The sequence below is a fragment of the Ctenopharyngodon idella genome, chromosome 2 (genome assembly GCF_019924925.1).
Source record: "Ctenopharyngodon idella isolate HZGC_01 chromosome 2, HZGC01, whole genome shotgun sequence".
NCBI classification, from domain to species: Eukaryota; Metazoa; Chordata; class Actinopteri; order Cypriniformes; family Xenocyprididae; genus Ctenopharyngodon; species Ctenopharyngodon idella.
The window spans coordinates 17,168,972-17,184,128 of NC_067221.1; the positions used below are offsets into that span (position 1 = coordinate 17,168,972).

Genomic DNA, 15,157 nt, shown 5'->3' on the forward strand with positions numbered 1-15,157 from the left:
CAGCAGTGTATGATTTTGAGATCCATCTTTTCACTCTGAGGATGATTGAGAGACTCATAGACAACTATTACAAAAGCTGAAAACATTCACTGATACTCAAGAAAGAAACATTAAGAGCAGTAAGAGCCGGGGGGTGTAAACATTTTAAATTGGATGAGGGTAAATTTTACTTTTTGTCTTCTGGGAAACATGAAAGTATATTCTGAAGCTTTTGGAGGGCAGTACTAAATGAAAAATTTTCACTAAATGCAATTTTCATGATCCCTCTTATTTTGTTTAAGTATATTAACATTTTTACAGATTCTGCAAGGGATATGTAAACTTTTGAGCACAGCTATATGAACCACTTATTTTATTTTATTATTATCTATGCTTTTGCATCCTTTTTGAAGACTGAAAGACACTTTTTCCTTTATTGTAACTGCATATAGAAAAGAGCAACCAGCACATTCTTCAAAATTCACCTTCTGTGTTCTACAAAAAAAAAAAAAAAAAGGTGAGTTAATGACATTTATCTTTAGGTGAACTACACATTTATTGACTGCTATTCATAAGATTTTTAACAGCAAAACAAAAACAGGCCATAGAAGAACTCATGATCTAAAAACGGCATTCAAGATCCCTTTTACATAGTGCTCCACTTTTAAGATTATCTCATATTCAATAAAATATATTTTTAGGCCATTGCAATTTTTCAGCTGAATTTAAATATGCATGATCTGAGGAAAGATTATTCAGATGAAACGCTCCAAAGAAAAAATCCCTGAAAAAGCTGCATCACTTTGGCTGTTTTAGTCCCAGCAGACTCTCGCGTTGTAATACTAAAATAAATGCTTCACACGTCAACGAGTACCAACTTACAGCATCTTGCACAAAGATCTTTCTAGCTCAACACTTCTGTTATCCTCATTTTTCAATTTCATTTTTCTTGTGAATTATGTTCTCTGAACTAATGCACAACAGCAGATATATACATTAAAAAAAAACATTGAATTATTTCTTTTATTGAATGTAATATTTTATTCTGAAGGCATCAGTCGATGATGACATGCCCTTGTGAACTCTTCAGAAGCATAAATGAATGGCAATTCAGATTTTTAAACTGCAAATTGCCACGTTCACATGAGGCATGATTTGAAAGTCATAGGCTGAGCTTTTGAGTACAAATGTTTGTCACAACTGACCATGTTTCCTGCCAGTCATTTTTGATTCACATCTAAGATATTTAATAATGCCTAATGAGAAGCTTTGCTGCAGTCATCAATAATAAACGAGCAACTGGAAAAAAAACATCAACATAAACTCTCCCTTGAGGCACTGCAGTAAACTTGAATATCAACACATTTTGCACTCTCCAAAATAACACTACATTATTCATTTATCCCAGCTGCTTCGGAATCAACATTATGCGAATTTCTCTTATAACAGAACTTATGTGAATATAAATACAAACACAGATCAAATTAGATTGAAAAACACAGCAATGTCAGTCTTTTCAATTATATTTACGCACCGTTTAATTCCCCATTTTCCAGAAACCGTTCCACCACTATATTTATCAATAATCACAGCACTTTATCACATACTTCCACATATGCTGTGTCCCCACTTCACTGTTTATCCAAGCAGCTTTAAAGATGAGGGAGAGGTTGTGTTTGATCAAAGCAGGGATGGGACAGAGTCCCTTATTAGCATAATATTCATGCAGATCAGAGTAAATGCTCCATAATAGGGCCTGTCGTTGAAACAAATTGCAGGCGTAGCTCCCAGCAATGCCAACAAGAGTGCCACAAATTCAAATCGGATTTGGATGCAGTGGAATAATCGGAGTAGGCGAATTACGCTGTGATGAATTCCTAATATTTCCCCTGAAATCTGGAGAGCCCCTCCAGGGTCGACTACATTTTGAGGTGAGACACAAACAATTTGCCTGAGATGTATTACATTCCACCCAGACGAGTGAGGAAATTGGCCACCGCGCAGAGTCAGTCAGTCCTAATAGGAATCCTCATTTCAACTGCATCACAATGGTGAATAATGTGGCCATGACTTTTAGGGTCGTTATTGAAGTTTCAGTACACCCGCGGCACTGGGCATGTCAAAATGCAATTGTGATACTTGCTGTAGTATCATGTAAAACTGAATAAAGATATAACATAGGCTAGGCTTGAAGTATTTCACTGGACCTGCTATTATATGGTGGGTGACAGCTAGACATAGTAGCCGATCCTCATACACTAGCCTCGTAAACAGTCAAATGACCAACGTAAATGTTGGTCATTTACGGTGTTATTTTTACACATTTTACACATTTCATCATCATCAGTTTTACTCTGACTTAAAGGAATAGTTCACCCAAAAAATGAAAATAATCCCATAATTTGCTCACCCTCAAGCCATCCTAGGTGTATATGACTTTCTTCTTTCAGCTGAACACAGAGTTATATTAAATAATATCCTGGCTCTTCCTAGCTTTGTAATGGCATTGAATAGTGCCTGATAGGGCTGGGACAATACATTGATTCTCAACACATACAATGATTCTGGATCGATTCTGATATCTTCCCTTTCAAATCGATTCTGAGCTTAGTTTTAACAGTAGATGGCACTCTAGGCTGGTTTTTAACCGCACACAAATGCTCATGAAGAAGACTGCTGGACAGCGCTCGTGCGTTCGGCTGAGTCATGAAAGTGGTTAAATACACTTGCACCTCGGCTCAGAATGCTTTTATGACACGAGATTAATGTTAACACAGCCCACTGCAAACACCCTTGTAATTCGCTTCAACCTTTTCTAACTTTATGAATGATTTGTTTAGGTTTAAGTGGTTTGTGTAAAGGAACTGGAAGCAAGCAGAGTGTTTCTAAAGCAGGTAGTGCCATCTGTTGTTAAAAACTAAGCTCAGAATCGATTTGAGAGAGAATCATGATACATCAGAAAATATCAGAATCGTTCCAGATTCTTTGTATCGCAAATCGAGAAACAATGTATTGTCCCAGTCCTAGTGCCTGAGTTTTTGAAGCTCCAAAAAGCGCATTCATCCATCATAAAATTAATCCATACGACTCCAGTGGGTTAATATATGCCTTCTGAAGCGATGGGTTTTTGTAAGAACAATATCCATATTTAAAACTTTATAAACTATAATCACTGGCAACGGCCATACGTGAGTTCACGAGAGAGTCGAGATCCGGCAGAAGGGTGACCTCTGACCCGATGTAGGACGTATGATGTAGGCGTAGCGTAAGCTTAGGTGAGAACAGAATAAAGTTTCTCTGGGGAACGCAAAAGTTTTTACCACTGTGTCCCCTTAGGGGCTCCGTATGATGCATATTTTTTGTCTTTATTATCTTTCATCAAAAAAAAATAATTTGTTAATGAACATTTTCTTCAGCAATTTTGTTGATGAGATTCACACTTTTAAATTTGTTCCTTTTCCTCCTGCACATTAACATTTCACTTGTGTTTACTTCTCCACTCGATACTGGTTGTCGCTCAACAAAAGCTGCTAGGGTACATGTCGAGAGCCGGACAGGTTCTCCAGTAACTAAGGTTGGTTGACATACAAAAGTGAGCGAACCTTCAGCTACATCTGTGAAGTTCAGGAAGACAGACAGGTACGGGGTTCTCTCACCTTCCTTTTTTATGAGATGGCTGTCAGATGTCTCTGTGCCTCCACTAGAGTTTACATTTGGAGTCCAAGTCTGCTTCTCACTACAAAGACATCTAAGACTCTTCTAATCCTCAAGGCCAGAAGGTGAAGAAAGTTTCCAGGGGTCAAACAGCATGAGTAAAACTATGATTTTTACAGACACTGGTAAAGTTTACTTACTGTACATGCTCAAAATTATTCTAAGATAAATATGTAAGTTTTACTTTCTTCTGGTATAAGTAAAAAATGTACACATTTAAATTTTTCATTAAAGTGAGTAATCTTTAAATGGTAAATTCCAAATAAATGTGAAATATTTAATTCAAATCAATTAAAAGTATGAATTCATAAAAGTTAGAAAACAACATTTTAAAGAATACAGTTAATGGCAGTTCAGCTTTGGCATTAATAAACTACCTGAAGTTAAGCAGGCTTCTGCTGCTCAGAAAAGACTTTAGTGAAGGGCTTCATGTGGTCATGTGATCTTTCCATGAGATGACCCGCTTCATGTAAATATAAAACAGCTTTTATTATACTGGCATGGCTGTAGTCATTCTCATCATTTTAAAAAGTACTATACCCAGTTAACAGGAAATGTTCTTAGAACCTTGGCTAACATTCTGGCAAGATTCTCTTAAAGTTACAAACAAACATTCTTCCAGTAACGTTAATAGAATGTTTGTTCAAAGTTATCTGGTCTTTAATAAAGTTCTCAAAAGGTTAGCACAAAATATATAATATTGGATGTTCATCTTAAATGTTACTACTTGTTTCAGAATGTTCAGAGAACATTTAAAAGTAAAGCTCCAATATTGTTTGCAAAATGATAAAATGTAATGTTTCCTTAACATACGGTGAATAACATACAGAAATAATGTTTTTAAATGTATATGTTAATATGATCTCTTTTAACAATTAGCTTTGCTTGATAAGACTTCACATTACAGCCTTCATAGCCTTAGGCATTTGCAAACAATACAAAATAAGGCTTACAATTGATAGTAAACAGCAGGACTGAGATGAGGTTGTAAAGCACTTCGGCTTGAAAATAACAGAGGCCATTAAGTAATAACACTACAAGATAATATGTATTTTTTCAGCAATAAACTTATGGTATTCAAGTACAATAACAATAATGAAGAAATTGTCAGACAATAGCTTCTGTTATTTGTTCTCCCACTCTGGAATTATTCTGTATATGGAGTATAATAAAAAAGAAAATACGAAAAGAAAAAAAGAAACCCTATAAACTATCAAAGATGCTAAGAACAGATGTATTGGCATAAAGACAGCAGAGCTAACCAAGTTCCCATATTACATCACATTTGGGACCAGGCAAAAAACTGCAATTGCATTAACAAAGGCTGTATTTTAGTAGTGTGTGTCTCTTAAATACTGTGCATTGAGGTATAGGGAACTCAAACATAGAAAAAATGGAAAATGGGAGAGGCTGTCAATGGAAAACACATTCCAGGAGAAACCAAGGTCAGGATGAAACATAGAAAGAGGAACTGACATGAAAGTCTGCTTTCTACTTCCTCTGAAGACAGACTATATATTTCAGATGTTGCTATGTTTCATAGTAATAGGGCATGGGAGTATAGACGCCTTTGTGTGAGAACTAACATTTAGACAGCATTGCATCATATGATTTCATAATGTAAGCCACGCACGTCTTCTGTTAAAATGTTATAAAAGAAGGGTAGATTATTTTTATTCAAAACCATTTCTCAGATTCATTCGAATAGTGAAAAGAAGTCCCTTTGTGGCCAAAATTCATGAATATGAGTTATGAACTACACCTCATAGACAATGCCGCTCAGCATAACGCCCTGAGCCATATCTTTAGAGAGTAAGTGCGCAAGGCAAAACACTTACGTCCTGGATTCATAACAGGAGGGAGGAGAGTGGAGTTAAATGAGTCACTGAGCGGTGCCACTCTTAGATAATGGCCAAAGCCCACTGTGGGAGAGCAAGGAGAAAAAAGGCCAATAAAGAATTATTAAATGGATTTTCATCTTTCTGCCAGCACAAACGGTTGCCGTGCCAGGCATTCTCCCAGCGGCACCCTCGGAATGATATTCAACGGTCCCTCCAATTTCAATATGACAATGCCAACGGCAAAAGCATCACGTCCCTCGCCGCTGCGCCACGGATACACTGAACTTCGTGACATCGGCTTGATGATCCAGTTTCGGCTGGTTTTTAATTAACCCGAGGGTCAGATCTCAAAGCACACCACTTTAGGGAATTTTACTATCTAGATGAAGGGCAGTTAGATACATCTACAGATTAGAGATATGAAAGAGATTTAATTGACTACCTTTTATGATACTCCAGAGAGCCGAATATGAATATGTACACTTCTGTAATGGCAAAATTGGAAAGTAGCCTATTCATATTAATGTTAAAACATACACAGAAGTTCACTGCATGATAATACTGAATGACTTATTTTAAAAAATAAATAACTAAATAAAATCGTCTAAATGAACAACATTGAACGGGGTCAAGAAAGGCAATGCAGACGAAAGCATTTACTGTAGCTCCATTTGACATTAACAGACCACAGTGAAAGCTGAAATTAGAGTATTTTCTGTTGTTTTCCCGCAGTTATTAATCATTAATGTGCAATGTCACAAAAAGTAGAAAGTCAATTGGAATGGATGTATTTCTGTAACACGTCTGTCTCGAGTTCACAGCAGAAGGTAGCCACATATCCTCACTGCCGCGGTTCTCCAAAGAGCAAAAGTCCTCCCTTGAATGCGCTGCAGAAAAACAAATACTGCCTTGATATCATACCGAACACAAACCCTCCAGAGAGGTGTAGCATATCCTGAATGCTCAATGATCTCATTAACCGCTGCCCATCACACAGGGAGGCGGAGGTCAAAAGTACACAACACGGTTGTAACCTTTTGTCTCCTGGCAAAATCAATGACTGCAAATTATATTTAGAGTAGATATGGAAAGTGAGACCACTCATCTCAAGTGGCAGCTAAGATAATCATCCGCAATCGCCGCAGTGTCTCTAAAGCTCTCTTTATTTTAACTGGGAATTTAGATGAATAACTACTCATATGCGTCTTCATATAAAATAAAATTCATGGAAGGCATACTTGTTTTGACATAAATTCCACCCTTTAGAAACGTGATTTCCTCTTACATTTAATGCTCTCTAAACACTCTAAAACAACAGTCACTCTTTGTCAAAATCTCTTTCCCAGCAGACATCAGAGGAACTTTGAAGAGGTGCTGTTAGTGTCGATAGACTTTCCACTTCTTTTATTCTTTCCCTTTTTTCAATGTTAAAGCCCCACCACTGAGAGGCTTTCATTCTGCTTTTGTGTCACAGATGTGACCCACGCTTCTATTCAGTATCTCCACAGGGGCACAGTCAAATGAGCTCTGTTTTTAATGGCATAATGAAGCTCTCTTCCGCAGCATCATGGGAAGCCTACGTTAAAGGTTGGAGTTTGTAATGGATATGCCACAAAGAGGCTCCAAATGCATCGCAAAGAAATTAATATTACGATTCGTATAAGACGTCAAACGTTGCGCCTGGTTCTTTGTTCGTGCCACCAACATAGAAACGGTAGCTCGGGCTGACATTTCCCGTTTGTTATGATGTTTTGTTCTCCGTCCTGCTAGGTGCAAGTGCAATCTCCATGCCAACAGCTGTGTTTTTGACAAAGGGAAGCTGGGGTGCGAGTGCGAACACAACACCACGGGGCCGGATTGTGCACGCTGCAAGAGACACTACCAGGGCCGAGCCTGGAGCATGGGCTCCTACCTGCCCATCCCCAAGGGTACTGCCAATATCTGTGAGTACATCCTGCCATCTCCCTCTCAACATGACTCATGGGAAAGCATAGTGCTCCATCAAGCACTGAAACGTGACCTTTTCAGTCCTGTTCCAAATGACATTTTACTTTCAGAACAACAACAAAAAAAGACCAACAATAAGCCTGTAGGCAGCACATGTATAAACCAGTAGCATATGGTGGGTTTTTGAAATCAGTGTTTTATTTGTTTTAATACTTAAACTAAAAGAAAATGAGAAATGTTGCAAGCTGAAACAAGATAAGTGTACTTTTTTAATATTTTATTTCATTTGAATAAAATTTAGTTTCAAGTAATGGAAATGTTTTATATATATATATATATATATATATATAGTTTTAGTTAAAGATATTAACCCTACTTGAAATGATAATATAATAATTTTAAACATTTTTACCTTATATTCACAAGTTCGCCTGCCCATTCAGTCTGAATGGTTAATGGTAAAACAAACTTGGCTTGCTGTCCTCGAAGGAGGCTCAAACCCGAGGCTCGGCTCGAACTCCGAGTTAAACCCCCCCTATTACAGTACTGCGTAGAGGGAGAATAAGATAAATAGAGGAGGAGATGGGGAGGAGGAGGGATGCTGGAAGAATTATTGCTGGGATGACACAGTGACTGCTGCTTATATATGCTCGTAATGATGATTGACAGGACTGAATGTTTAGGCTCCTCCCGAACCTACGTTTGGAACTACATTTAGAAAACATGTTCAGGCTTTATTGCATCAGCCTCTGAAATTTTATTCACTTGGTTGCACAAAATGCACAACGCAGGAGAATTACTACAATAGCCTAAGTTTTTAATCACAATATTCAAGGAACGCAAGAGAACACAGGAAATCTATAAACAACAACTAAGTAAAACTAAGATGACATGGAACAATGAACAGAGGAAACTAAGGGTATAAATACACAGAGATAACAAGGTAACTAAATGAATAACAGGTGAACGTAATCCAGTTAGAAACCATAGAAACTGACTAGCAAACAGAACTCAGGAAAAACAACACAGGGAACAGAATGAAAACGAAACCAAAACAGACTGAGACCATTACACATTGGTGTTGCTGTAATAATATAATATAATATAATATAATATACAACCCGAATTCCGGAAAAGTTGGGACGTTTTTTAAATTTGAATAAAATGAAAACCAAAAGACTTTCAAATCACATAAGCCAATATTTTATTCACAATAGAACATAACAAATGTTTAAACTGAGAAATTTTACACTTTTATCCACTAAATGAGCTCATTTCAAATTTGATGCCTGCTACAGGTCTCAAAAAAGTTGGCACGGGGGCAACAAATAGCTGAAAAAGCAAGACATTTTGAAAAGATTCAGCTGGGAGTACATCTAGCAACTAATTAAGTTAATTGATATCAGCTCTGTAACATGATTAGCTATAAAAGGGATGTCTTAGAGAGGCAGAGTCTCTCAGAAGTAAAGATGGGCAATCTGTGAAAAAGTGCGTAAAAAGATTGTGGAATACTTTAAAAACAATGTTCCTCAATGTCAAATTGCAAAGGCTTTGCAAATCCCATCATCTACAGTGCACAACATCATCAAAAGATTCAGAGAAACTGGAGAAATCTCTGTGCATAAGGAACAAGGCCGAAGACCTTTATTAGATGCGCGTGGTTTTCGGGCCCTCAGACGACACTGCATCACTCATCGGCATGATTGTGTTAATGACATTACTAAATAGGCCCAGGAATAATTCCAGAAACCACTGTTGGTAAACACAATCCGCCATGCCATCTGCAGATGCCAACTAAAGCTCTATCATGCAAAAAGGAAACCATATGTGAACATGGTCCAGAAGCCCCGTCGTGTTCTGTGGGTCAAGGCTCATTTAAAATGGACTGTTTCAAAATGGAAAAGTGGTCAGACGAGTCCAAATTTGACATTCTTTTTGGAAATCACATACGCCGTGTCCTCTGGACTAAAGAGGAAGGAGACCTTCCAGCGTGTCATCAGCGTACAGTTCAAAAGCCAGCATCTCTGATGGTATGGGGGTGCATAAGTGCATACGGTATGGGCAGCTTGCATGTTTTGGAAGGCACTATGAATGCTGAAAGGTATATAAAGGTTTTAGAGCAACATATGCTCCCCTCCAGATGATGTCTATTTCAGGGAAGGCCTTGTGTATTTCAGCAGGACAATGCAAAAACACATACTGCAGCTTTTACAACAGCATGGCTTCGTCGTAGAAGAGTCCAGGTGCTGAATTGCCCTGCCTGCAGTCCAGATCTTTTACCTATAGAGAAAAATACGTCAAAGACGACCACAAACTCTTCAGCAGCTGGAAACCTATATCAGGCAAGAATGGGACCAAATTTCAACACCAAAACTCCAGAAACTCATAACCTCGATGCCCAGACGTCTTCAAACTGTTTTGAAAAGAAGAGGAGATGCTACACCATGGTAAACATGTCCCCGTCCCAACTATTTTGAGACCTGTAGCAGGCATCAAATTTGAAATGAGCTCATTTTGTGCATAAACATTTGTTATGTTATCTATGTTCTATTGTGAATAAAATATTGGCTCATGTGATTTGAAAGTCTTTTAGTTTTCATTTTATTCAAATTTAAAAAACGTCCCAACTTTTCCAGAATTCAGGTTGTTATATATTCATCAGTTTTCTGGAGGAGGTACTGCTTCCATTGCCTCCTCAGACAAAAAGCTTCTGGTATAAACTTTAATTTTATGTTGTGGACTTCTTGGTGTTTTTCCCAACATTGAGAGCTAGAAGTCATCCTCTTCTTTAGCTTCATCTTGGCATTGAGTAGTGGCACATCTGTCAAGTTCTCGGCCCAAGGCAGGGGGCTCATTGCCCTAATAAATCTAATGAAGTCAGTAACTGTAGCTCAGGGACAGCGAGAGACTCAGCACTGTCCAGATGGTGGGAGGAGAACCCTCTGGCCCCCTCAGTGCAGGTCCACTCAAAACTAAGTCACTACCATCAAGCACAAGCTATATACTTATGCAGACACAAGCAAAGGACATTTTATGGTATGCTGCATCACGAGGTGGAAGGCAGCTGCGACATTTCGGTTTATGAATATTCTCCTTTGCATTCTCAACACTGTGCAGCAATGCATGCATGATCTTTTATGGCAATATTAGATTCAGTGCACCTGAAGTGCTTTTTTTTTTGTGTGTGTGTGTGTGTGTGTGTGTGTGTAGGTGGCGGTGTATGAGTATACATGCTTTTGAAAGCCTTTAATATTGTTCTAGCCTTTCCCCCTGTTATAAAGGCCCTCATAATGCAGGGGCAAAGCTCAGACTGACAGCCAGTTATTAAAAACCCAATACCAGGACACATCTGTGCCCAACAGAGGAAACCAAGGACCACCTATATCAAAAGCAATATTAGCACCTGTTTTGGCAAGAAATCCACAATGCAACAGGCTTGCATATGAAATCAAAATAACATTATTGCTCCTGCAGGTTTGTGAAATCAATAGCCTTCGACTGTTGCATCGTCCCCCTTCCCTGCAAATGATCATGATCGCAGCGACACGGCACTTCTTCTACGCAGCTTGTATTACATGTGAGGTTATGAAACATATGGCTCTCACATAAAGATAAATTTGCTGAAAGTACAGAATTTAATTAAGCTGTAATGGCTTTCATCTGTCATCAAGTCTTCTGCTGTAATCACAAGGGCAATTTATCTCTATGTTAAGATTCATGGTAGGCAGGACCCTATATAGCTATATAGCTCCACGTGACCACGCGTCTAATAATTCAGCAGAAAATGTCTTTGTCTGGTAGGATGGGCATAGAGAGTCAGGAAGGAACATTTTGTGTGAAAGAGAAAGTGTCCAGCTGTGCCTTTACACCAGCATCCTACTGCCAGACAGAGTAGAGGAGATCTCTCTATGTATAAAACAAGGCTGGAAGGGTCGATTTTTGGGGGTACACTGGGTTTGGGTTAACTAATTTGTGACTATTTTTTAGCACTATCAAAATGTCATTTGCTTATCATCATATATGAGAACTGAGAATGCCTTTTAAACTCCTGTTCACTTCCTGAATTTGATTTGAATTTGAACTATGCATTTAAAATTAAGGAAGTGGATTAAAAATAAGTAATATTTTAAAAAATTCATTAGTGTTTTGTTTTTTTTGTTTTTTTAAATAGTATACACTTATGAGCCAAAACATTATGACCACCTGCCTAATATGCTGTTGGTCCTCCACATGCTGCCAAAACAGTGCCAACCCACTGAGACATGGATTCTACAAGGCCCCTGGAGCAGAGTGCAATGCACTATGTGACACATTCCTCCGATAACCATCATTAAAATTTTGTGCGACTTGTGCCACAGTAAGCCTTCTGTTGGCTCAGAAAAGACAGGATAGCCTTTGTTGCCCTCATGCTTCGATGAACCGTGGGCGGCCAACACCCTGTCGCCCGTTTGTGGTTTGTCCCTCCTCAGACCACTGTTGGTAAATTCTCACCACTGCTGACCAGGAACAGCCCATAAGCCTTGCTGTTTCAGAGATACTCTGACCCAGTCGCCTTGCCATAACAATTTGGCCTTTGAGATCTTTATTCCTGCTCATTTCTCCTGCATCCAACACACTGTAATGATTATGAGAACTGATTATTTGATCGTTTGCTGATTGATTGTATTACTATATATATATATATGTAAATGTAAATTCATGTCTGTTACTTTTAACAGTGTCACATTTTCCTTGTTAAATGAACATTACATCAAAAAAGAAAAAAAGAACAAATACAATTCTATTTTGTATTTTTACATTTACAATATAATTAATGTTCTGTTTATTAAAACTAAGTCAATCTCATTCAAGCATTTTTACATATTCCAAAATAATAAAGGCAGTAACAATTTAAACAATATATTTTATTTGTGCATTGATTTTCAGCTGTTCTTTTTAATAGTCAACTTATTTTGGATCATCAGTCATGCTCGGTAAACATTGTCACAGACACGAAGACGTATCTTTAATTTCACCAAGCTGATTGCTCACTAAAACCTCTGCAGTCATCATGTACGTAAACAAGAGGCGGGATTTATCGCACAAACCAATCATATCCAATCATAGCGCGATGGAGGCACTGCTTCCTCTCACGTGACTTTCCCTCATTCATTCTCTATTATTCCCCACAAAACCTGCACGCTTTAGGGGCTCTGTTCATTCTCTATTGTCACATTTTGTAATATTTGCATTGTTTTATTTTTGTAATATGGATTATTTTTTTATCCTAATTTTTTGAGGAGGCACTGCCTCCCTTGCCTATCCCTAACCCTCACCCTCAGAGGAAACACCCTGATATAGATATATATAGATATATATATATATATATATATATATATGAGAGTCAAACCAAAATTCATTCAGACACCTTGAACATTTCATTTATTAATACAGTTTATTCACTATAGTTTAAAAAAATGGTAATACAATATGACAAGATCTCAGAGTTAAACTGTAAAAAAAAATCATCTTAATTATGTAAGATAACACTTAAGCAAAACATGGTCAGGTCAAAGTGTCTGAATAATTTTTGGTTCCAAATTGTTATCAATTTTACTGGTAGTCCATTGTATGAATAATTTTTGGTTATAATATGTCACATTGTTTTACTATCCTTACTTACATAAATGAACTATAGTGTCCTGCACCCACTAGTAAAAGTATATATAAAATATATAAAATGTCTGAATAATTTTTTTGGTTTATAAATACGGACTATGGTGCATGTCATGAGTGCATCGGTCCTCCCTCTCTGCTGGACTTCCTCACTCACAATCAGAGTGCTAATGAGAGACACACCTGCTGTTAATTAACTTTGTGTTTGCAATTGCAAATAAGCACAGCACAACCGGTCAGTCTTTGTCTGGTCTCTGTGTATGCTATATGGACTCACCTCCTGTTTGCTGATTGTTCTTTCTTTCTTATGTACTTTGGGACCCTTTTGTTCAACAATTATATGGATATTTACCTGTGGATTTAAGTTATATGGATGGATGTGAAATGGACTTCAGTTTGGTGGCAAGTTAAGTTATCTTCTGTTTGAGACTGTTTATGTTGGCCCTTTTGAGAAGCTGCCTGTGTTGAAGAAAATCCTGTGTTTCAGTTTATTTCCCTGGAGATCTGTGTATCTGTTCATGTACTCCCCTGTTATCCAACATCCAGTCTACCAGATACTTACCTGTACTACTCAACTGTTATCCTACATCCAGTCTTCCAAATTCTTACCCATGTTACTCTTCTGTTGTCAACCTGTATCCAGCCTACTTCGCTCCTGTGTTATCAACTGTATACTCCCCTGCATATTTACCTGTCTGGTACCACTGCTGTTAATAAACACTTGGACTTGGGCCCTAACATTATCTTTCTGTTTGGTGTGTTCGTTACAGAAAGACCAGAACCTACAAACATGGACCCAGTGGGAGTCACTGCGGAGGCTAAATTTTGCTCAATTTTTCAAGATGGGCGCAGTATTGAAATGTATATGAGAGAATTTGTTCAGAATTGCCATTTTACTAACCTGGGATGACAGTTATCTGATGGATATGTTTTGGAGTGGACTAGACAACCACTTTGCCTCCTGGATACAAGTAGGCATTTAAAAAATCTCTCTGCAGCAGTATCTAGATCTGGAGCTGTGTCTGTGTGGCTCCCCCGAGTTTAGTAATGGAGATACCACATATCAGCAATCCTCTCTGTCTTCAATGTCTGTTCCTGTGGAATTTTCTGAGGATAGAAGGTTATCTTCAACATCAGATATGTCCTGCTCTAGGCTTGTTTTTTTTTTTTTTACCCAAACCCAGGTATTGTCGCTTCAGTGCAGATATTCCCCATTCCAGGAGAACAATGTTTAGAAGCATTGATATGACGTCCAAATTAGCTGACACACACAAGTCCATCACCACTCCAAGCATTCGTTCCAGAGTCCACCTCAGCCCCTGAGCATGGCACAGAGTCTGCTCCAGCCCAGGAATCTACTCTGGCTCCAGAGTTTCAACCAAGTTTTGAACTTGGATATAAGCACAGTATAACCGGTCAGTCTTTGTGTATTCTATATGGACTCACCTTCTGTTTGCTGATTGTTCTTCTCTGTTGATGCTTACAAGTCTTGTTCCTATGTACTTTGAGACCCTTTTGTTGGACAATTATATGGATCTTTACCTGTGGATTTAAGTTATATGGACGGATGTGAAATGGACGTCAGTTTGGCAGCAAGTAAAAGTTACTGTTTGATACTTCCCTTAGTTATCTTCTGTTTGAGACTTGTTTAGAAGCAGCCTGTGTTGAAGAAAATCTTGTTTCAGTTTATTTCCCTGGAGATTTGTGTATCTTTTGATGTACTCACCTTTTATCCAACATCCAATACTTGCAGTGTTCAGCGTAAATGAGTACACCCCCTTTGAAAAGTAACATTTTAAACAATATCTCAATGAACACAAAAACAATTTCCAAAATGTTGACAAGACTAAGTTTAATATAACATCTGTTTAACTTATAACATGAAAGTAAGGTTAATAATATAACTTGGATTACACATTTTTCAGTTTTACTCAAATTAGGGTGATGCAAAAATGAGTACACCCCACAACAAAAACTTCTACATCTAGTACTTTGTATGGCGTCCATGATTTTTAATGACA

At 37.9% G+C, this 15,157-nt stretch overlaps 1 protein-coding gene across 2 annotated transcripts in view; it reads left to right on the forward strand.

Annotated features, from left to right (window-relative positions):
• The window catches only part of LOC127504706 (netrin-G1), a 75,760-nt gene that overhangs the window by 45,411 nt on the left and 15,192 nt on the right, over positions 1–15,157 (forward strand). For both annotated transcript variants that reach the window (XM_051879639.1, XM_051879630.1), the window contains exon 4: positions 7,305–7,477. In XM_051879639.1, the coding sequence (XP_051735599.1) occupies positions 7,305–7,477 (173 nt within the window). The remainder of the gene's footprint in view (positions 1–7,304; positions 7,478–15,157) is intronic.